Raw genomic sequence first — 27,242 nt, 5'->3', positions numbered from 1 at the left:
ATTCCTATTGGTAGCCAACGACGTTGACGGGGGTAAAACCTTACATGAACAGTACTGGGCCCTTGGTATATTCTTGCTCTTCTTCTGGTTTGGAAATGAGCAGGCGTGCGGCCGCAAAATATGCCTCTCTCGTCGCACTAAGAGTGGATTCAGTCAGACAGATTAGCATGATGTTGGCCTTGGCTACGCATATTAGGTATGCGGGGCGGTCGTCACGAAGGTGGTCATCTTTTAGTATGACACGGCAAACGTAGCTGACAAGGGTAACTAGTCAACCCCAATGTCAGCAACCGGAGAATGGTGACGATCCGACGATGAACTGAAAGGAAACGGGGTGTCACCGCAGTAAATGATATGATCCGGGCCAGGCATTGGTTACTAGATGCAGATCTTGCGCATTGGTTGGCCGTTGAGTGGACAGCATGGGTGGCATTGCATATGCGTCTCCTTGCTGTTGCAGATGCCAGCTCTGTGTTACGCAGAGACTTTCGTGTGGCCATATTTCTACGCGTCTGCTATGGACGCCCATCTTCACTGGACACCATGAGAAAACTTCAATTCTTTCCATTCAGATCTCTAGATCACTCACGGTCCAACATTGCAGCCACCACAATAACACAATGGCAGGACAACGGAGCCAGGAGTCATATATTGACGTGTAAGTGGCTGCGTAGTTCGAAAAGCGCAGATATTAACCAGAATAACAGTCTCATAATAGGAGCAGGCCCAGCCGGGTATGACACATGTATTCATGTTTGTATCTCCCTACTAAACATGGCCTCAGTCACATGGCAGCAGCTTGGATGGCTCGCTGTGGCATCAATGCTCGTATAATCGACAAGAGAAACTCTAAAGTCTTTTGCGGTCAAGCCGATGGGCTGAATGCGCGCAGCCTAGAGATCTTTGATAGCTTTGGCTTCGGCGATAGAGCCTGGAAAGAGACAAACCAATTGAATGAGGCAAGTCCTACCTCACATGAAGATTGCTATTAGCTAATCATTGCATCGTCAACTGTAGTTGTGTTTATGGGTAGGGTACTCCCGCATTCGCCATGCCGCACTTGCGTTTACTGATTAGTGTGATGTTAGAACCCGGGCCCCGATGGCATAATACGGCGATCCGACCGCACACCCGATACTCCCCCAGGACTCTCAAGATACCAACAGAGCGTCTTGCACCAAGGTCGAATTGAAATATTCTTTCTTGACAACATCAAGAAGTACTCTAATGACCGAATCAAGGTGGAACGTGGTGTAGCACCTGCGTCCCTCGAAATTAACGAAACAGAAGTCAACGACCCTACCGCGTATCCCCTGACGGTTGAACTGCGACACTTGACAGAAGAGGAGGCAACAGCCAAGCAGCATGGCGGGGGTGATGTGTCAGATGGGCTTTTCCGAAGTAATCTCTTTATAGAGGAGGACGAGGATGCGTTGATCAAGAAGACATTTGAAAGGGCAGGCAAGTCATCCAACGCTTTATGACGTGATCGCACAAAATTTACGCCCCTATAGGTACGGGCGAGATCGTCCATGCCAAGTATGTCATCGGCTGCGACGGCGCTAGTAGTTGGACGCGGCGAACATTGGGCTTCAAGTTGGAAGGCGAGTCAACCGACTTCATATGGGGTGTTATGGATATAATCCCTTTCACGGACTTCCGTAAGCATACTTTACATCTAGCCCTGCAAAGAAACATGAAATGTTGACTTGGATTTCTCAGCGGATATTCGCGAACGCACGATCATTCACTCTGCCGAGAACGGGAGTCTCATGGTTATCCCGCGTGAGAATAACATTGTACGGCTGTATATCCAACTGGTCGAAGTGAAGCCGGACGCAGCCGGCGCGCGGGCGGATCGATCTTCTATCACACCTAAACAGATTTTCAACGCTGCCAAAAAAATCTTTCACCCCTACGAGATCAACTATGATTGGTGCGACTGGTGGACGGCATACCAGGTATGTAGTCCATCTTGATGCTCTCCCTGACAGGCACTGATAGTACAGGTTGGCCAACGGGTTGGGACAAATTTTGACGCCCATGGCCGTGTATTCCTTGCCGGGGATGCCGTTCATACTCACTCACCCAAAGCCGGCCAAGGAATGAACGTCTCTATGCAGGACTGCTACAACCTCTGCTGGAAGATAGCTTTGGTCACCAAAGGTATTGCCCAGCCTAGTATCCTGAAGACCTACCAGAGTGAGCGACGCCGAGTCGCTCAGGATCTCATTGATTTCGATCATCGATTCAGCCGTCTTTTCTCTGGTAGACCTGCGAAGGACATCATGGTTAGTTTAGCATCTCCACACGCCCTATTCTCGTTGCATGGGACTGGAATTTAACTGACTATACTCTCAGGACACGGAGGGCGTGAGCATGGATGATTTCAAAGAGTCGATCATGACTGGTCACTTGTTTTTCCAAGGCCTTTCCATCAACTACGGGCCGAGCAATCTCGTCACCAAGCCCGGAGACACAGGGAAGCAAGGAGACGGTAGCGAGGTTGCACAGTCAACAAACATCTCAGCTGAACTGTTTGCCAAGCGACAGGCACTAGCGACTGGTCTTCCCATCGGTATGCGATTTGCAAGCTTCAAGGTTAGTAGATCCATAGCACGTGTTTCTCTTGACTAGTGTCTGATAAGTTCTACGCATAGGTCCTGAACCAATCTGATGGGCGGCCATGGCACTTCCAAGAAAGACTCAAGTCTGACGGACGTTTTCGCGTCGTCCTTTTCGCAGGAAACATTCTGGATCCGGCCCAGAAAACCCGAGTCGACGAGTTCTGCGCCTCGCTGGATGCGCCTAATAGCTTTCTCCGCAGAACCAAGGGCGAGCGCATCGATAGCGTGATAGAAGTGCTCACGGTTCACTCTGCCAGGAGGCATAGCGTCGAGTTGCTCAGGGACTTCCCCGAGGTCCTGCACCCATTCGACAACAAATTTGGCTGGAGCTACGACAGGGTCTACACCGACGACATCAGCGTACATGAGGGCTTCGACGATGCGTACAAGAACTATGGTATCGATAAGGAGAGAGGCTGCGTCGTGATTGCGAGACCCGACCAAATCGTTGCCTGGGTTGGTGAGCTAGAGGATTTCGACGATTTGCAGGCATACTTCGAAGCTTGTCTAGTCCTTCCAGAATCAACCGACGGAGTCAACGGCAATAGCCCTTGATACTCAAGGGGGCACTCCTGTAATTTCACAGTCGATAGCTAGTTTCTCATCTTGGATGATTTGATTTCCTGGCTCGAAATGCTTTTGAATTGGACTATCATTGAAAGGAATTTTAATGATTGTATATAGTGTTCCAATTATCCTGCACTATCTACTCGGATGGCTGATTCTCCCGACATAGATATTGTGCAGGTGAAATCAGAATGTTAATATCTGTACTCAGTCGTCGTGGGAAGTACCTCGTGTTTCTCACCGGGCCACATCCACTCAAAGCGTGACCACAACCTTCTTCGCCGAAACACCTCTAGCCTGGAGATCCACAGCGTCCTGTATACTCTCTAGGCCATGTCCAGCGATCAAGGGCGCCGGGGCTACGGCGTATGCCTTCTTGGCGAGTGCGATGGGAAGGAAATCCTCAAAGATTGCCTTGCTTAGGTTGTTGCCCACGATCGAAAGTGCATGCATCTGCTTGATAAGGACCCCCTCAGGTGGCTCTGGGAACCCTGTGATGGTGGTGGCGATGAATTTGGCCCCGACTAACTTCTGGGCTATCTCCATGCTCGGAACCCAGGCGGCGCCCCCAACTGCATCGAGAATCCCCACGCTGACCTTACCCTTGAGAGCGTCAAGGATATCGGCCACGATGGTAGGACTATGGTAATCAAACACTCGGCTTGCGCCGAGTTCCTGCACCAAATTGAAGTTCTTAGGGGATGAAGTGGCGAACACTTCGTAGCCAGCAGCTACGGCTAGCTGAATCGCATTGCACCCTACACTTGATGCGCCTCCCCAGACCAGCAGACTTTTATTCATCGAGCTTCGCGTGGGATAGGTGGGGGCTTGAAGGGCGAGGAAGTCATCGTTAAAGAGCCCGGCAGCAGCGGTAGAGATGCCTAGAGGGAGCACCGCCGCGCTGGCGTACGTCATGTCATCCGGGATTTGACAAGCCATATTTGACTCCAGAATAGTATAGGTCTGAAAAGCTCTGTCCTCGCTGCGTTTCGTGCCAAAGCCGGCGGCAGTACCGAGCACACGATCACCGGTTTTGAAGCGCGTGACACCCGGGCCAACTGCAACTACTTCACCGGCCACATCTTGGCCCAGTATTGCTGGGTATTCCATGGGATATATGGCCAATGACTGGAGCTTTCCGTCGATTGGGTTGACAGCGATGGCATGATTCTTGACTAGAATTTGGTGCTCTCCTGGAGCGCCCATAGGCGCTGACTTGATCTCGAACGGTCGAGCTTTGGCTGCAGTGAGCCAGGCAGCTGTGTTGGATTCCATTGTGTGTTCAAGTTTCTCTGTAGAGGAGGCAGTATATAAAGCCTTCCTGGTCTGTGAAGATGGAAGCAAAACCACTGGACGTAAAGAAGATAGGCAGGCGCAATACCGTGAGATCTCCTTGAAAATGGGAGATGGTTTGTGATGTCTTTTCTCAGTTCTGAAGGCCATTTACCATGCCATTATATAGTCATTCCGGCTCCGAAGTTTGTCAAACCCCGAGGCCTACGAAGTCTTTCCAAGAATGTGTTTTTGGCCCAAATTTAATCTTGGTATAGCTGCCCCAGGCGTATAGATGCGCAACGCTAGCCCCATTAGGTATAGCACACTGTCGTCAGCAGAGCCCCGGAGAAGAGCGATTCCAAGTTCGGCTAGCCTTGCGCGCTCGGGCTAATGACGGGTCTCGGTCAACATCTCTGGCCCGAGCTGTGAATAATCTCTCCGACGGTGAGCAGGAAGTAACTCGCGAAGGCTTACAAAATTAGTAATGTTAATGGCTCCGATATATCACACATACCTGGACTATCCTTGGTTGCTCTAACGGCGGGATAATCCCATTGCCCCTCCATAAATGCTTTCGGGTGAATCTACTCGACAACAGTTATATGGGCTCTGTAGTCAGGCATCGTTCTTCAAACCCATGATTTTCAGCCCGGTGGATGTTGATGTTTTAAACAAAGTCTGCATCAGCAGAGAAACCCGGACCAAACTATCATACATGCACTGGCTACATATTTCCAGTCAATATAAGGGACCTAAGCCAGAGAAGGATTAGATTTTAAGGGCATCTTTCTACACTGCTGGCTGAATAGACTTGACTCACATTTGCTAAGAGGGCCGCTTGCCCTATGCCCATCTGCGCTCCGATCCACAGTAGACACTTCCGTAGGTATTCTTTATTCGCGTCGGAAAGAAGTGAAATGTTGGCGGCAACATACAGTGGATGCATGAGAAGTAGACCTCCGAGTGATCGGCCTGGGTCTGTGATTTCCGTGCTCGTTGTTAGTTCGCCGAGAAACTCATGTAAATTTTCGGTCAAATGGTACGGAATTGATGCGGCCAAGTCCTCAAATATCCGATTTACGTCAAGGACATGCATGATCCAGGGCTCGGTAGCATTCGTAACGGCGTCCGATAGTTTTATGATGAGAGCTTTGAGAAGGAGCCGTGTGGCACGGAATATATTCCAGATGCCAGCGACGTATAAGTCGAAATAAGTGTCGATGCGTCCCGGCCAGTAGCCCACGGAGACATCAGATCCATACTGGGCCTGTCTAACGTATCCCATCGTGGTAGGTTCGAAACCGCTGGCTCTCGAGCTTTGCCATCTTACAAATTGCTGGTCAAGAGCGATGCTCTCATTTCTGATCTCACGCAAGTCATTGACGCTAAGGGGTGCTTGTTGTCTTGTCCACAGCGAGTCAAAGCCGATCAACAGACTGTCCAAACCTTGTGCAGGACCGACAAATAGAGGCCCAGGAAGTACACCGATGCTAAGAGTAGACAGAGGCATCTGCTCGGCTTTCATAAGGGCAATCAAGCCGCCACAATGCGCCTCATGGTGGCCGTAATCGGTTTCCGTCGCCATCGTAATCTGTCTCATGTTAGGTCTTTGTAGAAAATAACAACAGGTCTTGCACAGGACAGCTGCTGCTGTGGTCGCACGAACCTGATAGAGACCCAGCAGCATGGATTTGAGCCTCGCCTCCACGAAATTCCCCGGCGAGTGTTGGTTCATAGTCCTGGCCAAGGACCCAAGAAGGTCTTGGTATAGAAATTCTCCCTTGGTGACGAAAGAAGGCCTGTTCAATGGCTTGCCATGGCTCGCAAACGAAATGATTTGGCAGGCTTTGACAAGGTCAGACCCCGGCCCGAGACGGTGCGCCAGCGCCTCGATACTGGACAAGTAGCCTCTGGAGATATTTGCATTGGGAGACGTGATGCAAAAGTCGTAGAAAAAAGCTCTCAAGGCAAGCTCGTTGCTCTCTTCTTCTGACGTCTCCGGTGGGATGGCATCTTCAGTGAGCACATCGCTGTTGGGAACGGGGACACGCGCCGGCAGGCTGCACTTGCGCGCTGTCGACGCTGTCGACGGGCTCGACCCAGATGGAGAAGTCTCATCGATAGCCTGAGGCCCGTACTGTCGAAAGGCAGTAAACTCGCCATCCTCATAGCCGCCACAGACCCGGTGGGCCTTGATGCATCTCATGCAAGACTGGGTTGTAAGATTAGTCAGAATCTGTAAGCCAGAGGGCCAGTGCTGGGAAGGGAGTGCAGGGACAGCGACCACGGACTGCCGCAACGTAGGCGCGGTGCAAGAATAGGGTCTTTGCGCATACCGGGCGAGTTTGATCGCACTATTGGCAGACACCATGTCAGCCGCCACTGTTCCTTGTCTTGACAAAACCCGTCACGAACCCACATTGACGGAGGGCTCATCCAATTGGGGACACAAACCTTCTTTCGTCGCTTCCTGCACGAATTACAGCCCCGCGAGGGGCCCAGGTACACCATTATAGTCGCAGTGTGCCTTTCTGTCCCTTTCCTGCCGCCCTGGCTGGTGTCTTGAAGGACTTCGGGGAGCAATGTCGTCGTGAGGCTAGCGAGGTCAGCACACTGGTACAAGCGGAGCTCCTGAGCTAGTGCGCGGACACGCGGTGTTTGGGCGACAATGGGAAAAAAAAGCTTGGCAAGAGGCCGACGCGAGCAGTACGTACATACATGCAAGTTTACGAAGATGGCATGTTGTATCTGACTTATCTGATCGCCGCAGCGAATGATAAGAAGGCCGACGACGCCTCAGCGGAAGATCGACGCCTTGGCCCCCATGCCATCTGGAGAAGCGCTTAAAATCGGCAAATGCCGAGTGGCTGGAATCGGCACATTAGGATCAAAGCAGTCAATGCGCGTCTGTTGGCTTCTGTAAACATGAGGGCCCCAGGGTTCCACGGGTGCTCGGGGCCAGGAATATTTTGTCTACATGTCCAAGTCTGACGACAATGGGCTGCGTTTGGGGTCTTATTATACACCTCTACACGTGAGCATGATATACATGGCTGTTGTTCTACCTTTCGGGTCCTCACCAATCATCTCGACGATTGGGTGGTAGCAGTGCTGGGAGCACGGCTGGGTTTCCAGTCCCGCTCTAGGGGATGCAGAAGTCAATCCAGCTCCCTAGGTAGTCCAATCGATTCCGGCTGCTGTCGTGGAACTCATGCTCCTTGTAAACCTGCTCGAATTCCTCGAAGCTAAGCTTGCCCCAGCCACCACGATCCTTTGCTTCCTCCTCGGCACAGTCTAAATGCTTCCATTCCTCCAGTACCTCTTGTGGTATCGTCTCCTCGTCCGCCCGAAGCTGGGAGCTTTGCTGAACTAGCTTTGTCGGGATTTCCTTCTGCTGATGCTTCGGTTTGGTCTTATTGGCCCGTGGTTTGGCGCCAGAGGCCCGATCCAGGCGTGAGTCTAGGCCATTGCTCTGGTGTGTGTCGACGGGTGGGACCTCTGAAGCATTGTTTGGCCGAAACTGAGGCATCGTGGGATCGGGCGCTAATAATGCCTCTTCGGCGGGTGTTTCGGCTGTAGTAGTTGGCTGCTTGGTAGCTTCATCACGAGGTCTATCATACTCCTCGCTGTATGTGGTGCTTCCTCCATTTACGGTTGCGACTGACGGCAGAGTTTCATTGACACCCTCTTGTGGGTTGACACTATAGCCGCTTGTCGACAACAGTTCATCGAGGCTCTTTTCGTGAGCAGGCGGGCTGCTCGGGGGCTCGGCCGGGCGGATTGGAGGGGTCGTTGAACCCTGGTCCGTTCGGAGGTGTTCGAAAAGATGGCGATACTTGTCACGCTCGTCCTTGGTCTCGGCACAACGTACAGCAAGGTCTTCTTTCTTCTTGAAAATTTCGTCCAAGAGTTCGTTGAAAGCTTGTTGAGTGACTTGGTACAGAATCTCTTTCCCGGCATCTCGCTCTGCGTCAGGAATTTCCATTCCGCCCCACCGTTCTGGCACACTCCTCGATGAGGTGGATGGGTTGGACCTGATGTCAAAATCGTCCGTGTCTTCTGCAAAGCGGACTTTAGAGGAAGATCTCGATCGCGGGGAGAGCATTGCTGGTGCTGATTTGGATGATTCAGCATTGCCGTTGATGTTGGCTAGCACATCCTCGTTCTCCTTCCAGCCCTGTGGTGGCAGTGCACCCTCTTCTTCATCAAGGTAGAATTGCCTTCGCTTCCACCTTTCGTGAAGCTGTCTCCTCGCCTGAACACGTCTCCGCCGGTCCAGACCTAAGCGCTGCGTACTTGCTGCAACGGCTTGGAATTGGGCTCGAAGTGCACTGTCCGTCGTCGGGGCTACATTGTTCGAGAGGTTTGGACTTTGTCGTGTCGAATGTCGTGGGTCTGCAGAGCCATTGGGGACCCGCGCATTGATGGAAGACCCATTCGCTTGGTTATCCCCCGACGCACTTTCCTCATCATCCTCGGAAGACGTGCTCTCGCTGTCGTTTTCTTCCACCGAACGACGATTTAATGCTTCGTCGTTGCGAATAGAGGCTATTATACCATCCAGCTGAGAATAATCGCCATTCATGAGGGATGAGAGGTCCACCATGGTCTGAGGCGGGTTGATGATGCCGGATATGTACCTCGACTCAGCAGTGGGTGATCGTCCCTGTCGAGAAAACGAAGGACCAAAAGACTCTGTAAAAATGCCTCGATTGTTGTGGCGAACGAACAGCCCGTTCAGAATCTCCTCCCGGCTGGACGTATCCGGCTTGTTGTCGTTGACGACGCCATCCTTGCCATCGTGAACGTCCACCTCACCGTTGGAACGGAAGACCTTGCCCTCCATTGGCCTTGAGTGATCGGCAGCAGGGACCCTACCTTCTCTTCCGAAAAGACTGCTCAAGGGGGCGCGGCTATTGACCAGCTGCTGGGCCTCCGTTGTCGTCATCATGTGCTCGTCGAGGCCTTCGAGTATATCCCGATGCATCTGCTTGTAAAGCACATAGTATGCACGGAACATGCGCAGAAAGTCTTTTCTGTTTACATAGCCATCGTTATCGATATCGTAGCCATCAAAGGTTCGACGAAGCTTGTCGGTCCTCTTCCTGTACGAGACACCGCGCAAAAACTCGTCGAAGCCGATCAGATCATCCTTGTTCGTGTCGTAGAAAGCGAACATGCGATCGTGGATGAGATTCGGGACCGCGTGCCGGAACCCTCCTGACGGCACCAGGCAGCGTTCAAACGTTTTGCGGTCCATGGCAAGGCACAGTCCATCTGGGTCATCCCTCCACTCGGTGTTGGCCATGAAGGTCCACTGCTCCCAATAGGCGTCCAGCTCGACGCGCTCGAAGCCCGTCTCACTAGACCATCTGGAGAGCAGATACCTGGGAAGTGTACGCACGGCGTTGTCGGGGTCGCCCGGGTACCAGGCCGGCTGGACCTGGCGGGCACAGAAAGGCGGCGCCGGAATGCGTACTTTGTAGAAGACATGGGTCTTATTGTGCAGGCCCTGGCTCTCGCACACCTCGCAGAGGTCGAAGTCGGCGCAGTTGGCACACCGATAGCGGATGCCGCGAATGGGCACCATACCGCAGCCATTGCACTGACAGCCGCGATGGACGTACGCGTTGCGTCTGGCATTATCTTCGGACACGCGGAAAAGTAGGGTGACAATGTTCTCGCCCGTGCGCTGGCGCGACGAGTCGTTGAACCAGTCGTCGTCGTCATCGTCGTCCTGGCCGTCGGCCTCCATCAAGGGGGCGAGGGCATTCGTCGCCGTGTTCTCGTCCGCGTCGGAGGAGTCGTCCGGACCCAAAGTCTGGCGGCGGGTGCGGCGGACGGCATTGCTGCGATGGAGTCCAGGGCCCGGCAGGCCTTCGATCTCGGACTGTGCAAGGCGGTACTGGTAGAAGCAGTAGCCAGCTGAGGCGGCTGTCAGCACCGAGACGATGGCGATGGCAATGCGCGGTCGTGTCAAGGTCGAGGCTGCAGCGGACGATGAGGACATGATGATTTTCTCGTTTGGTCCTTGCAGCTCATAGCGGCAATGGTGCGCCGGAGCCGAGAACGCGTTCAGAATGATCTCGTGGAGAGAGGAGGGCGAGCAGTCATGAAAGCTCAGCGGCCGCCAGGGTCATGATTGCCGTCGAAGGGCAGAGTGAAACGAGGGTGTGCTCGTTTGGCGAGGTCGACGAGATAGCTTGAGCACCCCGAAGTATTAGATGCAATCAGTTATGTAGCACCGTACTGGGCTGTAGCGTGCCTCCGCTAAAGGATGCCTAGGTTACTGCGCCGTGTCAGCCAGTGGCAGTTCAAGTCTAGCGGGCCGCCTGGACGGCCATAGCTTCTACCCAGCTGGAGGTAAGTCACGCCAGAGCGGCAGGCGGTGGCCATGGGCGAGATCTGCTGCGCTTCAACCTACAGTGGATGTAAGCGAAAGGCATTTCAATGGCCTTGCGATCACCAATCTTGACTTTTCATAATGTTCCTCTTGACCCCGTACACAGCGACTGACAACAGACATTCCCGGCAACTCTCTAGTCATCGTATACCGATTTGCCAAGGCTTTATCGCAAGCGGCGTATCATCTGCCGTGACATGGGACAACACAGAGACTGCACGTGTAAATATATGCACACGTTCAACATGTGTGCAGACGAAGCCTGGCCGGACATATGCACATTTCTATCTACCTGTGTAGGCAGTCTATTCGACGTAACCCGGGTAGATCGTGTAGCATGGGACAACCCAGCGTTGCTTCGGTCAGCAGTCATTGCACTGATAGCACGCAGGCCAACCATGTCAAGTAGTTAGAGCGTGATCAAGCATTAAGGTCTAGGTCTAGTGCACTGCTGTGCGATGCTCCTTGCTGCTTAGAATCTATAATTCCTGATTTGCGTCTTCCCTGCACACCCGTCCCATCTCATCCCGATGCCTCACCATCACATCCCAAAAATCATCAGGCCCGCAATGGGGAGAAGCAGTGCCGGTACCTTCACATGCAAATCCGCTGCATTGTGGAAATGTTCAGGGGGTTCGACTGGCTTGGTCGGGATGCTGCCAGAGCGATCGATTGGCATATTGAAAAACTTAGGCCCACGGTATACCTGGCGACTGAGATTGGTCCTGCGGTCCACCTCGTTGACGATGTCATGGCCCTCAATCATGTGACTTCGCAGGAAATAGTGGTGTTCCCTGTCCACATAGCAGCGGAATTGCAAGAGTGCATCTTGTTGTTTGCCATTTTCTGGCAGCAGCTCGAAGTCGAATCTCGGATCCGAGCATGGAGTTGGGCCCTCAACGTAAGGAAACGAGCCGTTGCGGTGCCCGTGTGCAAAGGGCATCTTCTGACACGTGAATTGGCTCTTGCCATCATCGTAGTTCACCTTGAATTGAACCCTGTGATTTATGTTAGAAGAGAAAACGGCTCCAGAGCGGTTCATCACTGACTTTCCCTGCTGAGACCCGAAGGCCCCCGTTGCTGAGAAGTCATCGATGTGCATGGCTGGCAAGGGGTCTGCCGCGTTGGCAAGTCCGGCAAAGGTCGTCACAACCCAGGCGAAAACGTGGGAGGGATGCATCGTGGCGATTGGTGTCAGTGATGTTGGTCCGGCCGGAATTTGAAGCTGAGTGTCAAACGGTGTATGTCAAGTAATGCAACGACGCAGCGACAAGTGTGTATCCGACCAAAACAATGCAGCTAGCGAGTGAGCAGACCAAAGAATATTGATTAAGTCTTCCAAAGTGAGACTGGGCAAGAAAAGTGATGAACGATGGATGAAGTTGGGTGGAATCACGAGCTGGGCTCGAAGGCTGTTTTGTATTTGGCCAACGGTAGCACGGGAAGGCATACGCATCGATTAGTGGGCAGGCAGGCACGCTGCTCGGGAAGTTTGTAGTGCATGTGGTAAGGAGCAGCCATCTCAGTACAGCAGATATGGCATGAAGTCTCTCAGGGGTAGCAAGTGCACAGTCGGACTGGGCCAGCTGTAGCGCTCGACATGAGAAGCCGCCACAGTCAAAGTCGGGACTATAGGCCTGCGTTGCTGTCTGCACTTGCTGCGCAGAAAAGCGCAACCCATGCAGCATGTACATGGAGAGGCAATGAATCTCGAGATCCTTGGTTCAGTACCAGACTTTCATAAGGCAGACTACCGCCATCACGACATCAGGGACTTCGGGAGTGTAAAATAAGTCTTCCAGAGAGTGTCGGACCTGCAGGCTCAGATCTGATCAGCTCTACATTACAGCCGGCCACTCTTGCAAGGAAGAAACCGCGGACAGTGCCTTCCCTGCAAATAGCTGTACCCTAGTCTGCGTCAAGTACATGAAGATCGGGTCAAGTGTACCTATTTGAGCACTGCAGCTACGTAGTCTCCCAGCGAGACATTTGACTGATAGGCGTGTCCCATCAAAGCAGTTGCCATTTAAGTGATGAGATAAACTGCGTACGTATACATGCAGTACGTGCATGCGCGCCATCGGATCAGAAACTCTTCACCTGCGCTGGGTCGAGAAGAGAGCCTGCTTGAAGCCGTAATGAACGTGCTGTGCCATATAGTGCGGTCTACGGTCGACGAAGCGTGCAACTCTGTTACCCATTACAGCGTTGACGGAATCTGCGAGAACATATCTGCAGGACATGACTGTATATCATGCCTCATGTGTACGTGGAGCGACCTGGCCGGGGGAAGACATGAGAGCGAGTACCATTTCCGATTACAATGAAGGCATTGTGCTTGCCCTGATATACACAGTAAGCTACCCAAGTCTTCTGATTCACTGATAGCGGAGCTAGGCTACCGATTTCCAGATACTGGATTCACCTGCCTAGGTACGTGACGTCTATTTCACCACCAGTAGAGATAACGCCCTCCCATCATTCCTCAATCAACCCAGCTCGCCACTATCCCCTCTTCGAACCAGTTCGAGCTTATTCTTCAAAGAAGCCTTGCCAGCACTCTTTGTCTGACTGCAAACACATCATCTAACCATGCGACACACCATGTCACTCCTGGCCATCCTGCTGGCCAGCATAGCGATGGGTGCTCCAACCAGTCCTGATGTCCAGCCCTCCTTTCACTCCAACGGCCCTGACCCTGGCATGGTCCCCTACAACACCACCATGCCTGATGGTACCGTGCAGACTGTCTGGCTCCATAAGAATTTCAGCCCTGTCGACCAGTCATCCGCACCGTCCACAGCGCCCGACCTCGAGCGCCGCATTGTATTTCACGGCGGTTCCGACACCAACAAATGCGGCGAGAGTACCTTTATAGACAAGACCACCCTAGGTTCGGCCAACCAGATCGACTGCAGCGCCGTCATCAACCAGATGAAGGGTGGCCCGGGCTGGTTCGCCATCTTCCAGGGTGCTGATCTTCCCGATAACAAGGACTGGTGTCGAGTTGCCTACCATGACACGGTACGTATGCAGTCGCAACCCTCTTTCTGTCTTCACGCGGCATTGGCTAATCGTGTGTCGTTATGCAGTGTGTGTTCGGCATCCACACAACGGATTTCTTCGGCACGTACATTGGAACCCAGGACATCACCGACATCATCACTGTTGCCATGCAGAAGCGCGCAGGCGACCCTCGTGTTCAGTTCGAGGGAGATATGCATTGCGACAACAATCAGGGCCCTGGAAAGCACTCTAATGTTCAATGGGCCATCTTCAAACCTCTGTAACAGTTTCATAGGATTGAGAGCACCGAGGAGGGCACCGGACTTCAAGAACTGCTACTGCGAGAAAAGCTAGAGCTAGCATAGGCGACAAAGCTTGTCCTCGAGCAATTGACTCCATCAGTCGCACCCGGCTATGTATTCTCGTTGTGATGTGTAGAAATATGTAACGTTGTACGAGTGATTTTGCAAATGCCAACAGCGCACCATTGGTGCAACTGAGTGAGTTGTTAGTTCCCTCGTCACTAGCGCAGCTCACACGCGGGATCATGTTCTTGCAGTCTTGTATAGCCTGCTTCGGTATACGCAGACACCACCGAATCATGTGGGCAAAATTGGATACTTTGAGGGCATCAATATATGAACTCATGCCAGGAATGAGGTAGTGACTGGAGGCATACAGGGGCGACTTCGTGCAAGCCGCTTCCTAGGTATGTTTATCTGCACACACATGTCCGTGCTGTGGTAACCGTGGCCGACGATGGACATGGAGAGCGCCGAGTGAGCTGAAAGACCAAGGTGGAAGACCGTTACATTGAGAAAACATAGAGTGATTGAGCTACTAGCGCGCTTAACTTTCCAGGTGGACAGGGCATCACCGCGTAAAGTGCATCGAAGCAAGCATGCCGAGAGGTTGTGTTGGCTAACGTCTGAAATTCCGAAATAGCAATATATACTTGGCAAAGACTTGACTCGAAATACCAAGCGGATGACTTTATGTGGTGGTTTGCGTTGCAGAGATCAGCGAAGTGGTCGGTCGTCTCATGTGGCGAAGAGTACTTCTGTAGTCTGTAACTCTATGCAACGCACTTCTCTCCCTCGACAAGGTCAGTAATCGTTCTGGGTGGCACTGGAGCGCGCGATGAATGAGATGCAGAACATAAACTTCCACGTGTAAGCATCAAGATGCAATCGGATGGACCAAGGGTGCCGGTTCGGTGCGCTCTCTTTAGATATCCCAAGCTAACTTCTACCTTAACCTTGGTGATTACCATAGTACCCCTGGCTCAGCGTTCTGATCCTGGTTGACCCCGGCTCTCGGCGCAGCCTTATCCAAGGTTGACGTACCCCAGGGCTGGGCCTTTAGCGGCTACTGCAGCCACAGCCACGGCCAGAATGGGGGGCGCAGCGGTGATCAGTCGCGGCCAATTGGTCCCGGCACCTCTGAGGGTTGGTTGTTTCAGCGGTGGTGCCACGGGGGGACCCAGGGGGCGCATTACAATGCCGCGCATCAGCGTCCACGTCAGCCAACGGCAGTGCGGCATGGCCGACCACACGAGATTTGGCTCGACAGGAATGACGCCGCCCCCCGGCCTTCACAAAAACCTGCAACGCCCGCCCGTTGCGTTGCACGGCTGGTTTATTTGATGCGGCGGCCTGTCCCTCGACGTCCCCTCTTCCTAATCATCCAAGTACACGTCTCGCTCGCTCCCTACATTCGTTTTCCTCGTTCCAGAACATGGCCCCCGTCTACGAGAAGTCCGGAGTCTTTGCCGGGCAGCTAGTCCGAAGCGCCAGGGCGGCCGTGGTGGCAGCCGGCCCGGGGGTCGCCAGGCTCGCAACCCGCGACGTCCTTTCGCGCCGCGACTTGACTGTCTCCAGCGATGCGCAGAAGGTCACGCTTGGAATAATCGCAGTGTATATCGTCGTCATCGCTATTCTGTGGAATTTGCCGTACGTGCGATGGAGTCTATGGCCTTTCAAAGTAAGTGAGCGCGGGCGCATATTTGGGAGGTTTCCCCCCGTGAGTATATGCTCGTTGCTTACCGCGCATTCAGATGCTGGTTATCGCGTTCCACGAGTTCGGACATGCCATCACGGCGGTCTGCACCGGCGGCCGCGTCAAGTCTATCTCGCTTGATCCCCGTGAAGGTGGCGTGACGCACATGGTGGGAGGCAAGAGCGCCATCACCCTCCCGGCAGGCTACCTTGGATCGTCTCTTATCGGTGCCCTGCTCATCTTTTGCGGCTTTGATATTGTCGCGAGCAAGGTGGCGAGTATCGTCCTCGGAGTCTGTTTTCTGCTTACACTGTGGTGGGGCAAGAGAGACTGGTTGACGATCTTAACGGTGCTCCTTGCCGTCGGTCTGATCATCGCGTGCTGGTTCATTGTGCACGCTGAGCCCTTGAGATTTGTGGTGGTAAGTTTCCCTCGTTAATATACCTGAGGATGAATCTGAGACTAATAAAACCTCCAGCTCTTTATTGGCGTCATGTCCTCTTTGTACAGTGTCTGGGATATCGTAAGTATGGTCGAAAGACCCTCTCAAGCTGCTTGCTGACTCAAAACAGTGCGATGACCTGATCCTACGTAAAGTAAACAGCTCAGACGCCAGCGTTTTCGCACAGAGATATGGCGGCTCTTCTCAGTGCTGGGGCGTCATCTGGTCGATCATCTCGATTCTTTTCATGGTGGCCGGCATCATTGCTGGAATTGCAGCATTTCCCGAGTCCTTTGCCCAACAGGAAGAAGACTCGAAGAACTTTATACCAACCCGCTAGAATGCTCCACGAAACGGAAGTGTAGCATCACCAACTTTAATACTCAGGAAACAGGAGACAAATTTCTGAATCAGGTGTGAATTGCAGTGAGGCTTCAGACGATGACGAGCCGAAAAGGCTAAAAAGCGCCCGGTAATCGATGGAGGATAACAGTGGGCATGGGTGGCGTTGTATAAATTACAGATGGGCCTTATTGCATTTTTAGATACCCCTATTGAGAACGAGAACAACGTCTGTTTTGTCCAGTCTGTCTACTGCCACGTGCTCCCGATCTTCATCCTCGTAATCAGAAACCGTGCTCGTCGGTCATTCTATCAACAACGATCTTGGCCTTGGGAAACATGCTCTCGACCCACCACTTTCCATCCTTCCACCGCCACTCCTTGATTTCGCGATGCCGATACGCATCGGAGCAGGTCACCCGCCTGGATCGACGCACCAGCCGCGGCACGAACCACATCTCCTCCTCGCGCGCAAAGTGTTCGCGCTCCGCCCGCTCCCACACGCTATCCAGATCCTCGCGGAGCATGTCAAACCAGGTGCAGCACACGCCCCTGGTAAGGTGCCTGCGAATTCGCCTTTCAATAGTGGCGACGTCTGCAACGATCCCTTCGACCACTGGTGCCGTGAAGAAGAGGCGTAACAGCGGGGTGTAGCTGGCTGCTGTCGACGGCGACTCCCAAAGATCTCCTAGAACCGGCGCCAGAGAAGGATCGACCTTGATGCGATTGATGGGGTGAAAGTTGATTGATGTCGTGCGCTGGTCGATCGACTTGAGTGCAGCGATCACCATTGGCGTGCAGTACGGTTTCAGAATACTCGGCTTGCGCTGCCATTCGGCGATGCGCTGTATCCTAGGTGCAGGGAAGGGAGCAGCCTTGATTGCAGGGTTCGGTGGGTAGTTGGGTTCTTCTGGTTTGTCATCTTGTTTGCGTTTCTTCCAGAACTGCAGTTTTGATGCCTTGGAAGGCTTAATGGTTGAAGCTTTGGGCTGGGCAGTCGCTCCCTTAGGTTTCTTAGCCGGCAACTTGGCTTGAGGCATGATTGTAGTATGTAACTATTTCGATAATGTGTTTGGCCGAATTAAAATGAGTATGGATGTTTGAGCCCAAAGCTTGTTGGTATGTTGACTGTTGTAGACTGTCTCTATGACCCCCTTTCTCGACGGCCGATGCGTTGCCAAAAAAAAGAAAACTTGAGCAGTAGGTTTTCAACTACGAAGTGCTGGGATTGTGTCTTTAAGTACCTGGGTAGGCTCCCAAAGACTCATCTCCGAACGGCGCAATAACACCCTGAAATATTCTCTAACTTTATTGGAGCCCCTGAACATAAGGAGAAGTCTATTGACCTGAGTCTCTAACTTTTCTATCACCTCGTCCTGTGGGAACTTTAAACCGATCAATGTAACAACGCAGATCAGAACGCGCTCGCCTGGGCCAACGCGCATTAAGAAATAGGAATGACAAAGAGGAAGCCGAAAGCCGAAATGGTCCTACCCAAACACGAGGCTGGTAGCCCCTGCCTCTAAACTAGCACCACAACACGGGTTTTCGTTGGTATGGTGCTTCATCGGCCAGGAATCAGGTTGGTCGGTGATCCCCAGCAGATATAGGCCCCCAGTAAACGGGAAGTTCGATACTATTCCGGGAAGGCCATGTTTCTAGTCGCTGCTCAGACTGGCGGGAGCACATATCGGCCTGGAGGTGCAATGGAGCCCAGTGTAATCCAGTCGACAAACCGCATACTGTACTGAGACAGGTGACCTGTCGCCTTTCTCTAGCCCTCTGCAACGCTACAACGTGATGAAAGAAGAAAGAGCTAACTCAAGAAAATCTTAGGTTGCATTGAATCGCGCCATGACATATGCTGGCAGGACGTCCGTGATCAGCAGTCAGGCACACTGACGGGGATGTGGAGAGGCACACTGGTTGCCAAACCACTCAAGCTGGTCTCCTTGAATTCATTGCGCATGCCCTTGGCTGTCAGGCGCATCGCACGAATGGCGTCGTCGAGTCGCACCTTTTGAGTTCCCGAACTGCTGAGCGCCAGGTTTGCACTGGAGATGGCCTTGATGGCACCTAGAGCGTTACGCTCGATGCAAGGCGCCTGAACCAAACCTCCGATGGGATCACACGTCAACCCCAAGTTATGCTCGATGCCAATCTCGGCCGCCTGTTCGATGATCTCCGGGCTAGCACCCATGCAGGCAGCGAACGCACCTGCCGCCATGGAGCATGCGACACCAACCTCGGCCATGCAACCTCCCTCAGCGGCGGAAATGGTTGCACCACGCTTGTACAGCATACCGATAGCCGCGGCTGTCAACAGGAATGTTGGTACATCGCGTTCAGGGTTATCACTTATGAACTCGACAGTGTATTTGAGCACTGCAGGAATGATACCAGCGGCACCGTTGGTTGGGGCGGTCACGATTCTCCCGCCAGCGGCATTGGTCTCATTCACTGCGATAGCATATACACTTAGGTGGTCCATGGCAGGGAATGTTGTCCGTCTCAACGGCGAGGGCAAGACCGCGTGAGAGATGGAACCGTGTATGCGAGGTGGCCCTCGTTTGTTGGAATTGTCTCTCCGCGCCAACGCCGACGAAGCTGGCTTCGGAGCTGACAAAGGACTGTTGGAATCGGCACTGCTGGAAGCTTGAGTGTGTGTTGTATACAGTCCTCGAGTCAGTCGATTGTATAAAGCCGGCGCTCGCCTGTGCAATTTCAGAGAGCCAGGCAATGTAGAGTCCAGTGGAGCCTGTACGCCCTCAAGGATGCTGTTGTCCATCACTTCCCAAATGCGCCAGACCTTGTCAAAGATCTCTTCGTCTGTATATCCATGGCTCTTCTCATTTTCGTAGACGAGCTGCGCAATGGTCAGATTGTGTTTGTGGCATAAAGCCAAGAGGCTGCTGGCATCGCGAAAAGGATAACGAGGTTGTTGAGCGTGTGATGTTGACGCCTCGCCCATTGATACACCGCCAGCACTGGCCGTATCAACTAGTTCCAATTCGGTGGAACCGGGCAATGTGGCGGAGGTTTCCTGGGAATCCGTGCTGGGCTTTATCTCAGCGCCAGTTCTACGGTCACCTGCGGCATCTGATCGTCTGATCTCCTTGTAGTACATGTTCTCCGCCAGGTCAGCTGGATGTCTGCCAGCGCCTTCTGTGTCGGCTGCAGTAGCTAGAGCACCCTCCTGAGATTTACTCAAGGAAGCTTGGGAAGCAGCAGTTGACAAAGCGCCATTGACAACGAACCCGCCGCCAACGCTGAAAAGCTCATTGGTAGCAAGCATGTTGCCATCCTGATCGAACACGGTAAGGCGCATACCGTTACTGTGGAGAGCGAGTTTCTTGCCCCATTGCCACTTGAAGTCTTGATCATAGTCGAAGTTCACCTCCTTGCCTCTGCCCTTGCCCTCTGGGAGCCCTTGACCTAAGAATAGTTTCTTCTCTCTCTTGATTTGCTCGAAGCGATCAGGCACGTAGGATGTGTCGACAGTCTCGACGTCAGCGCTCTCCAGTCCAAGAAGTAAGGCAGAAGGCGTCATGTGTCCCTCTCCGGTAAGCGCCAGACTGCCGTAGAGGGTAATGTGGATCTTGTGGACCTGTTCAAGCAAACCGGCCTCGAGCAGATCTGTTATAAAGATATTGCCAGCGCGCATGGGTCCAACAGTATGCGATGACGATGGGCCAATGCCGATGGAAAACAGATCAAACGTTGAAATGACAGCATGTTCGTGGTCTGCTTCGCTGTACGTTCCCGTTTGCCCTTCTTCCCCCGCGTCGGGGTTTGAAGCAGCAGCAGCGGTGTTGCTAAGCAGTCGAGATTGCCTCAGCGCAGGGGGACTTGCCGCCGCTCTCCATAGACCCGTACCCGTCTTTGCATTGACTGCAGTGCTGGTGTATCTCGCTGTCGATGCCACGGTCCCAACCGGTACTGACGATACAGGGGCCACACCGCGGGCCAGGAGCAGGTTGCGCCCAAGCTGCCGCACACCTGCACGCTGCATCTTAGAAACAATTGAGCAGATAACCTCAATCCCAGGAATGGTTCTTTGGCACGGCAACAACTTATTACGCTTGTCGGTAATGGAAGAAGAGCAATTGACTCAATGAAGCTGGAGCTCTAGCAGCGAGTAAGAATGGAGGTGTTTCTAAAACGCCCCGTACCGGCTGGCTTCCCGACCCAGCTACCTAAGCCTATCGATAAGGCTACCAATGGGCTGGGATTCCGCTGAACGCCAGGATCCACAGGGGGACCCCCTCCCGGCCTGCCCGGGGCCCGAGCGAATCATCGGCTCTCGGCAGTCCGTTTACGGACTCGACTACCCAGCTCCATTACAAACCCGTTCTCTGGTAATGAGGGGGCATATCAAATTCGCATAGAGACTCAGGACACAAAGTCATTCTGACTAACAAAGAGGCCCCACCCTTCATAGAGGTATACCAGCTCATGGCTCCACCAGCGTTCTAGTCTTGTTGATCAACGGGCGCAATGTTTAGGAGGTGCACGAGTTAACATCACAACCTGGATGTTGATATGTAAAAACTAAGAAGGATTCTTTCATGGCATGACCCGATGCCAAGTCCAATCTCTTTGTCTACCGCAGTGCCTGTAATATGAGTCTTTGGAGACGCCGTGGCTCATAAGCCAAAGTTTCCACCCTTTACACGGGAATGAACAATCAGCCACGTTGTCGTTATTCATTCGTCAACAAACAAAGGCCTTGTAGTGAGTCTACAAAGTCCGATTTGTATATAAGAACCCGCACATGTATTATCCATAGCCAACTCAAACTTAGAGCAATAGACTCAATCCAAAACTCATCACCAAGATCAGACTGTTCAAGACACTCCAATCCACATACTTACAACATGGACAACGACTGGATGAATGAATATTTCGATTTCGGTGCTGCCAGCCTGCCCCCAGATGCTTCTCAGGCTTCCCAGTTCTGCCCGGTTGAAGATATGGAGCAGAATTTCAACGAAATGCCCCAGCTCACCTACGACCTTCTCGCTGCAGCTATAATTGACCAATATACCGAAATCGATGCCCTCATTGACCAGACTATTCCCTCTGAACTGGCGCAAGACTACGAGACTGCATCATTTGGTGAGTTCAACTTTGAAGTCCCCTTCCAGCAGTATGCAACAGGTGATGCACCAGTTGCATACCCTGGCTTCGGCAACCCGGACGTCCCAGACAATCAGCACCCAGGCGTTTCATACCCTGCTGACTTGAATACTAGTCTCTTGGACCAATCTCCATGGAAGAATTTCCCGGTAGCCGGCCAGGATGATCTTTTCCCCCCAACGTGGAACAGTGACAACCAACAGCTCGCCAGTGCGCAGGAGACCTTTTCATGGGTCGGAGATATGGGCACAGTTCTGGATGATGCCTACTCGCAGCATCGACTGATGCAGGCAAAAGTCCCAAGCCAGTTCTACCCTGGCGTCATAACGGCTACTGATGGACTCGGAAGACCAATTTTGATTCCGGTCGAGGACGGTTTCTGCTTTGGAAATCCGCCGGCAAACAGCTCGGATGACGATTACCCCGAAGCGAACGCTCTTGAGGCACATGAGCTGAACGGGGCACAAGGGCAGCAGGCGCAGCAGGCTGATGAGATTGACACTCTCTTTGAGCGGCTGAAGGGCCATTATGGAATGCTCAAGCAAATGTCAGGGACGCTTAGAGAGTTGGCGAAGGCGGGCGAGTCGTATAAGCTTACCTTGACGATACGCAGTGCGAAGTCGGAGTGGAATAAGCTTGCTGCCTTGGTGAAGTCACAGGGCGCAGGGGTCCAGGTATTGGAGCTTTCTGCTTGAGATCATTGAACAGAGAATCCATTCAGGTAAGAAATTTGAGTACAGGTTGAAAATGCTGGCGCGATGAAATCGCTGCTCAATTCACATGGGTCGAGACTCAATCCGGGCCACGTCCACTTGAAAGGTTTCGAAATCCAGCTCCGTATGAGTAAATACAATGATATTGATTTGAAATCAGAGAATGCATGTGAGTACAATACCAGAAGGGGTGAGATGATGTCCAGTGCTGTACAGTCACAATGCAGATAGTATATTATGCAGCAATCGTGGATATCATTCTATCAGCAACACTAAAACCCAGCCGAGGCTGGTACCTGCTTCTTCAGCCTACATGGTACAGGGCGTGATCGTCGCCATCGCAACACCAAAACCTCGTGGCGAGACTGCTTTCCTGCATGTGCATGTGACCGCCTGCCGTTTTGCGAGATCTTCTCTTCACACCACACTCGCTCGATTTCTCTTGCATTGTGTTGCAAGCCTTCATCGCACCATTCGGAATACGTCACGCACAGGCCACGAATCAGTGGTAGCGTCATAGGTCAGCATGTGAGACTTCACGTCGAGACCATTACGGAGGTTTATGGCTGACCAAGGGCAGGACCAGTATCACCTCAACCCGGCCTCTTGTGGAGGAAATCAAGAAGCTTCCGGCCTTTCCAACAGCCTCATGGAAGCTAGAGCCTCACCGGAGGGGGCTACTACCAGTCGGAGCGGACCGAGGCGCGCCGGTTGACATTGATTGGGAGATCCATGGAGAGGGCTCGATCAAGGTGCTTGTAAGCGAAACGCTCTCCTCATCGTTCCAGTGTGATGCATTTCTTCTGCCTGTGAACGCTTGTGGCGGTCAAGCGCCTTGTTTCCTATGGTTGCTCCAACTCAGGGCGTCTCTGACACTAACTGCTTGTAGTGGATATGCGGACTTGGCTTCCTGAAGACCTCCTACCAGCGGCAGACAATGCACTTCGGCCACGACAATGGCGACAAGTACTCAGTCCTGATCGTAGATAACCGAGGAATGGGACGCTCCGGCAAGCCTTTGTCGCGATATTCCACCTCGGTGATGGCACGTGACATCATTGAGGTCCTGGACCACGTGGGTTGGACAGCGCCGCGGCAGGTTAACGTCTGCGGCCTCTCAATGGGCGGGATGATTGCGCAGGAACTGGGCTTCTTAATCCCAGACCGCATCAGCACCCTCAATCTTCTGGGCACGGCGGCGCAGATCGAGAACACAACGTCCTTCACTGAGAACATGGTGAATCGTATCACGATGTTGCTGCCCAAATCGCTTGACCGAAGCATCGAGTATGCAGCGTCCAAGCTGTTTGGCTCGGAATACCTCGATCAACCAGATAACGCCAGCGTTCCCACTGCTGCCACGTCCAAGGCAATTCTGCCACCTGGAGGGGAGTACCTCAAGTTCAAGACCAACTTCGAGCGTTTTGCTGCCCAAGAGATCCACAAGCAGATGGACACGGAGGGCTTCACCCGCAAAGGATTTTTGCTTCAGCTGATCGCTGCCGGCTGGCATCATAAGTCCCCTGCCCAGTTGAAGGAGATGGGCGACAAGGTCGGCCGGGAGCGGATCTTGGTGATGCATGGCACGGAAGATGGTATGATCACTTTGCCTCACGGCAAGAAGCTGATCGAGTACCTACAACCTGGGGCCGGGCTCATCATTGAGGGAATGGGCCATGCACCCATCGTCGAGCGTCCAGATTGGCTAGCCAAGACCCTGGAAGAGCGCTTTTCCATTGCAGAAGATTTGAACTCGCGCTTGAGCAACTAATGCATGGAGGTTTCATTATACTATAGATTAGTAGATCTTAGCGGGTTGAAATATTCTAAGTTCATGAAGGCTGAAGCCTGATCAATAAACTAAAGTCCAAGACCATATATATTGAAGGAACGGCTGTTCTTCCATTTGAATCTGGACTTCCTCGATTCTATTTGAGTTGCTGCTATTAGCTTCTTCTCTTAAACCCGATACCCAAGAAAAACTTAAGGTCGGCGGCAATGAATAGGACCGAACTGGTAAGGCAACACGTGAAACTCTAGGTCGGGAACCAGATACTGGTACAGTGAAAGATGAATTGCTACTGTAGCCTTCTATAGCGGACCGTCTGGCTAGGTTTCCCGTACAGTAAAGTGTCTGGTTACCAGCCCCAAAGTATTTCCAGGAGAGAGATATTGCGCTCCCTTGGAAGCGTTCTCTCTCTCTCTCTCATATGTTGAAATGAATCATGTCCTGTTACCAGGGGAGCTCTTTACCAGTTATAGCATCCATGAACTTTCCAGAGTAGTTCTCACGACTAGCGTCGTCAATCTACTAGAAGTCAGGTATTTGGGTCTTCTAGGGCGAAAAGGGCATGAACTGACCAGTTTTACTATCTTCTCAGCATTGTTTTCTGCGGTCCAAGTTGGCTTGGCCCGGCCTAAATATGCGGTGGTCTTGTTTCCCATATCGGTAGCTATCAACCTGATGATTATCAGCTTTAGTTCCTGAGGATTGAAAGGATCTCGAACACTGCAAAGTCTTACCCTGGGGTGATGGCAATAGCGACAAGCCACTCGTTGCTACAATGAGCTGCACTGTATGATAGTCCATGAGCTTCATTTTACTGAAATAATCTAACACAGACATACAGGGTGATCCAGTTCAGGGCCGCCTTCGAGATGCAGTAAGATGGCGCGATAAAAGTTCGGCCCTGTTCCATCCCACTAATACTGCCAGTAGCACTGGTCATAGGCACAAACTTTGGATTCTTTGATTTCTTGAGCAACGCGCGGCAGGCCTGGTATAAGGACAGAGGACCCATTGCGTTAACGTTGAATGTAGTTGACAAGACTGAAATGTCGACCGTCTCGATTGGCTCTATGTCGGGGCTCATGCCAGCATTGGGGATCAGGATGTCGATGTGATCGATACCTGCAGCCACCATCTCTTTAACCGCTTTGCTTGCATCTGTGGAAGAAGAGCTTTCAATCTTGACAATCAGCAAGCTCGATCCGTCTCCTCGAGGAGCCGCCTTCAGTTCTGTAACTCCGGTGGCTGTTTCATCACGGACGCTTCCAACAACAGAACATTGTGGACGTGCGAGATAGATTTGCGCCAAAGTTTTACCAAGGCCTGATGATCTGTTGTCTGAGATTACTATTCATAAGTTCATGCTAAACACGTAAACATACCCCTGCCAGCGCCGGTGATGACTACGACAAGTTGGTCTGACATTGCCCGACGAGTGCAATTAATCTAGAAGGATTTCCCCTGAGGCAAAAAAGTATGTTGGTGAAGGTATCGGGACGGAAGCAATTGCACGCCTGGCGTTTAATAATACGAAGAAGGTGAGAATTAATAAGTGCGGACCCCCTCAGCTAATTGTACGGCACAGCAGCAACCGACGTGGAGATCCAACTGGGTAAGCACAGTCCCTTGCTCGGGTCCAAAGTCATACCATCTGCTCCCTTACAGCCTGCAAGTTGTTGGTCAACGTACATTTGTGCTGATTATGTACCTAGACTCGGGATATGACAGGTACTGCACGGCCCCGGGAAAACAGCGTGGTATATATCTTCAGTCGCTATGGCATCACACTCCTAGGCTTCTACATCGTGGTTCTTACAATGGGCCACTTCGTAGTTAGTTTCTATACACGGGTAGAACTTTGGGAGCTGCAGAGAGTGCGCATAGATATTGGTATTTGGATTTACAGAATAATATTATCCTCCAGGTCGTGACTACTGGCCGTCAACAAGATTGGCAGTCGTAAACTCCAGTATGCAGTCTTTCGTTTCTAGCGCTAGACGCTTGCTGGATCTCTGGGCATAATACTGGTCAAAAAACCTCCGATCATATCTCTCGTCCCCTCGAGATGCCGACCAGCTCAGGAACGCTTTGACAAGTTCGTCAAAAATTCGCTTGCCCACGTACCGGGTCAGCTTTGTCACGTCATTGTCTTCGCAGGTCGCCATGTCGACAGAGAGCTCCATCAGCTGAAGGAAGGGTGTAGACTTGTCCTTGTTGAAACAGAAGAGGTATTCGGCGAGGAAATTGAGCTGCACTGCCTCGAAGGGGTCTGTTAACGGCGTACCCCCAGACGGCGGCGTTATCCTGGTGAGTTGCCCAGACTGTATATACTGGAAGAGCAAAATCTTGCCCTTGCGAATATTGAGCGAGGTAGGGATGTTCCAAGTATTTCGGCGGTCGTTCTGGTACCATGCAAGATGCAGGTACTGTTGAAATGAAGCTTTCAGCCATTGGCCCTGGCCCAGTGGGCCCCCGGCCAAGAGGTCAACGACGTGCTGGACCTCGACGAAATGATCTTTCTGGTCTCTATCGATCCAATTGGCTGTCCAACCTGCCTTTCGCATGTTGTCGAAGTGCTTCTTGGCCTCTGTGGAAGGACTTGCCGCCAGGTTGTCACCACTTATGTACAGATCGTACGAGTTGGTGAAAGTGTATTTGGGCTCCTTGTAGACTCCATTAGGCGTGAAGCCGTTTTCGGGCTGGGGGAATGTGCGGAGCACCGAGTTGATGAGAGATGCAGGCTCTATCTTCTTTCTCGACATAATGCTTATGCTTGAATGAGCTGGTGGTGGACAGATTTTTGTTCTAACCAAGGATTCAGCGGCATTTTAATAGTTAGAAGGAGCTACTGGGCTTGAATGAAGCAGCTGAAAGTGAGCAGAGTGTCTTAGACAAAACATACCTCACAGTACGACATATCGAGAAATGTTTACGGCCGCAG

The 27,242-nt window shown here is 52.3% G+C and overlaps 13 protein-coding genes across 13 annotated transcripts; 5 read left to right on the top strand and 8 right to left on the bottom strand.

The window, feature by feature from the left end:
• Positions 1-620: 620 nt before the first annotated feature.
• JN550_006423 (uncharacterized protein) lies at positions 621-3,182 on the top strand (the record flags this gene model as incomplete). The annotated part of the gene is made up of 8 exons (XM_049318160.1): positions 621-658; positions 719-734; positions 1,089-1,401; positions 1,515-1,661; positions 1,723-1,961; positions 2,010-2,291; positions 2,362-2,601; positions 2,661-3,182. The coding sequence occupies 8 exons, from the start codon at positions 621-623 to the stop codon at positions 3,180-3,182; spliced, it is 1,797 nt and encodes a 598-aa protein (XP_049171642.1).
• A 267-nt stretch (positions 3,183-3,449) lies between these two features.
• On the bottom strand, positions 3,450-4,469 carry JN550_006422 (uncharacterized protein; the record flags this gene model as incomplete). Its single annotated transcript, XM_049318159.1, has 1 exon — positions 3,450-4,469. The coding sequence occupies one exon, from the start codon at positions 4,467-4,469 to the stop codon at positions 3,450-3,452; it is 1,020 nt and encodes a 339-aa protein (XP_049171641.1).
• A 775-nt stretch (positions 4,470-5,244) lies between these two features.
• On the bottom strand, positions 5,245-6,840 carry JN550_006421 (uncharacterized protein; the record flags this gene model as incomplete). Its single annotated transcript, XM_049318158.1, has 2 exons — positions 5,245-6,060; positions 6,136-6,840. The coding sequence occupies 2 exons, from the start codon at positions 6,838-6,840 to the stop codon at positions 5,245-5,247; spliced, it is 1,521 nt and encodes a 506-aa protein (XP_049171640.1).
• A 771-nt stretch (positions 6,841-7,611) lies between these two features.
• JN550_006420 (uncharacterized protein) lies at positions 7,612-10,479 on the bottom strand (the record flags this gene model as incomplete). The annotated part of the gene is made up of 1 exon (XM_049318157.1): positions 7,612-10,479. The coding sequence occupies one exon, from the start codon at positions 10,477-10,479 to the stop codon at positions 7,612-7,614; it is 2,868 nt and encodes a 955-aa protein (XP_049171639.1).
• Positions 10,480-11,498: 1,019 nt separating this feature from the next.
• Positions 11,499-12,052, bottom strand: JN550_006419 (uncharacterized protein; the record flags this gene model as incomplete). The annotated part of the gene is made up of 3 exons (XM_049318156.1): positions 11,499-11,528; positions 11,579-11,870; positions 11,922-12,052. The coding sequence occupies 3 exons, from the start codon at positions 12,050-12,052 to the stop codon at positions 11,499-11,501; spliced, it is 453 nt and encodes a 150-aa protein (XP_049171638.1).
• Positions 12,053-13,464: 1,412 nt separating this feature from the next.
• JN550_006418 (uncharacterized protein) lies at positions 13,465-14,162 on the top strand (the record flags this gene model as incomplete). Its single annotated transcript, XM_049318155.1, has 2 exons — positions 13,465-13,896; positions 13,965-14,162. 2 exons carry the CDS (start codon positions 13,465-13,467, stop codon positions 14,160-14,162), a joined length of 630 nt encoding a protein of 209 aa, XP_049171637.1.
• Positions 14,163-15,615: 1,453 nt separating this feature from the next.
• JN550_006417 (uncharacterized protein) lies at positions 15,616-16,658 on the top strand (the record flags this gene model as incomplete). The annotated part of the gene is made up of 4 exons (XM_049318154.1): positions 15,616-15,861; positions 15,935-16,297; positions 16,355-16,399; positions 16,449-16,658. The coding sequence occupies 4 exons, from the start codon at positions 15,616-15,618 to the stop codon at positions 16,656-16,658; spliced, it is 864 nt and encodes a 287-aa protein (XP_049171636.1).
• A 286-nt stretch (positions 16,659-16,944) lies between these two features.
• JN550_006416 (uncharacterized protein) lies at positions 16,945-17,700 on the bottom strand (the record flags this gene model as incomplete). The annotated part of the gene is made up of 1 exon (XM_049318152.1): positions 16,945-17,700. One exon carries the CDS (start codon positions 17,698-17,700, stop codon positions 16,945-16,947), a length of 756 nt encoding a protein of 251 aa, XP_049171635.1.
• An 842-nt stretch (positions 17,701-18,542) lies between these two features.
• Positions 18,543-20,672, bottom strand: JN550_006415 (uncharacterized protein; the record flags this gene model as incomplete). Its single annotated transcript, XM_049318151.1, has 1 exon — positions 18,543-20,672. One exon carries the CDS (start codon positions 20,670-20,672, stop codon positions 18,543-18,545), a length of 2,130 nt encoding a protein of 709 aa, XP_049171634.1.
• An 865-nt stretch (positions 20,673-21,537) lies between these two features.
• On the top strand, positions 21,538-22,494 carry JN550_006414 (uncharacterized protein; the record flags this gene model as incomplete). The annotated part of the gene is made up of 1 exon (XM_049318150.1): positions 21,538-22,494. The coding sequence occupies one exon, from the start codon at positions 21,538-21,540 to the stop codon at positions 22,492-22,494; it is 957 nt and encodes a 318-aa protein (XP_049171633.1).
• Positions 22,495-22,733: 239 nt separating this feature from the next.
• On the top strand, positions 22,734-24,283 carry JN550_006413 (uncharacterized protein; the record flags this gene model as incomplete). The annotated part of the gene is made up of 3 exons (XM_049318149.1): positions 22,734-22,828; positions 23,093-23,270; positions 23,402-24,283. The coding sequence occupies 3 exons, from the start codon at positions 22,734-22,736 to the stop codon at positions 24,281-24,283; spliced, it is 1,155 nt and encodes a 384-aa protein (XP_049171632.1).
• A 462-nt stretch (positions 24,284-24,745) lies between these two features.
• Positions 24,746-25,726, bottom strand: JN550_006412 (uncharacterized protein; the record flags this gene model as incomplete). Its single annotated transcript, XM_049318148.1, has 5 exons — positions 24,746-24,820; positions 24,874-24,973; positions 25,036-25,086; positions 25,141-25,624; positions 25,684-25,726. The coding sequence occupies 5 exons, from the start codon at positions 25,724-25,726 to the stop codon at positions 24,746-24,748; spliced, it is 753 nt and encodes a 250-aa protein (XP_049171631.1).
• A 506-nt stretch (positions 25,727-26,232) lies between these two features.
• Positions 26,233-27,063, bottom strand: JN550_006411 (uncharacterized protein; the record flags this gene model as incomplete). Its single annotated transcript, XM_049318147.1, has 1 exon — positions 26,233-27,063. One exon carries the CDS (start codon positions 27,061-27,063, stop codon positions 26,233-26,235), a length of 831 nt encoding a protein of 276 aa, XP_049171630.1.
• Positions 27,064-27,242: the final 179 nt, after the last annotated feature.

The sequence above is a fragment of the Neoarthrinium moseri genome (assembly GCF_022829205.1).
Source record: "Neoarthrinium moseri strain CBS 164.80 chromosome Unknown scaffold22_Wmoseri_CBS_16480, whole genome shotgun sequence".
NCBI lineage: Eukaryota > Fungi > Ascomycota > Sordariomycetes > Amphisphaeriales > Apiosporaceae > Neoarthrinium > Neoarthrinium moseri.
Note: the sequence above shows the minus strand (reverse complement) of the source record. Positions and strands in the feature narration are given on the sequence as shown.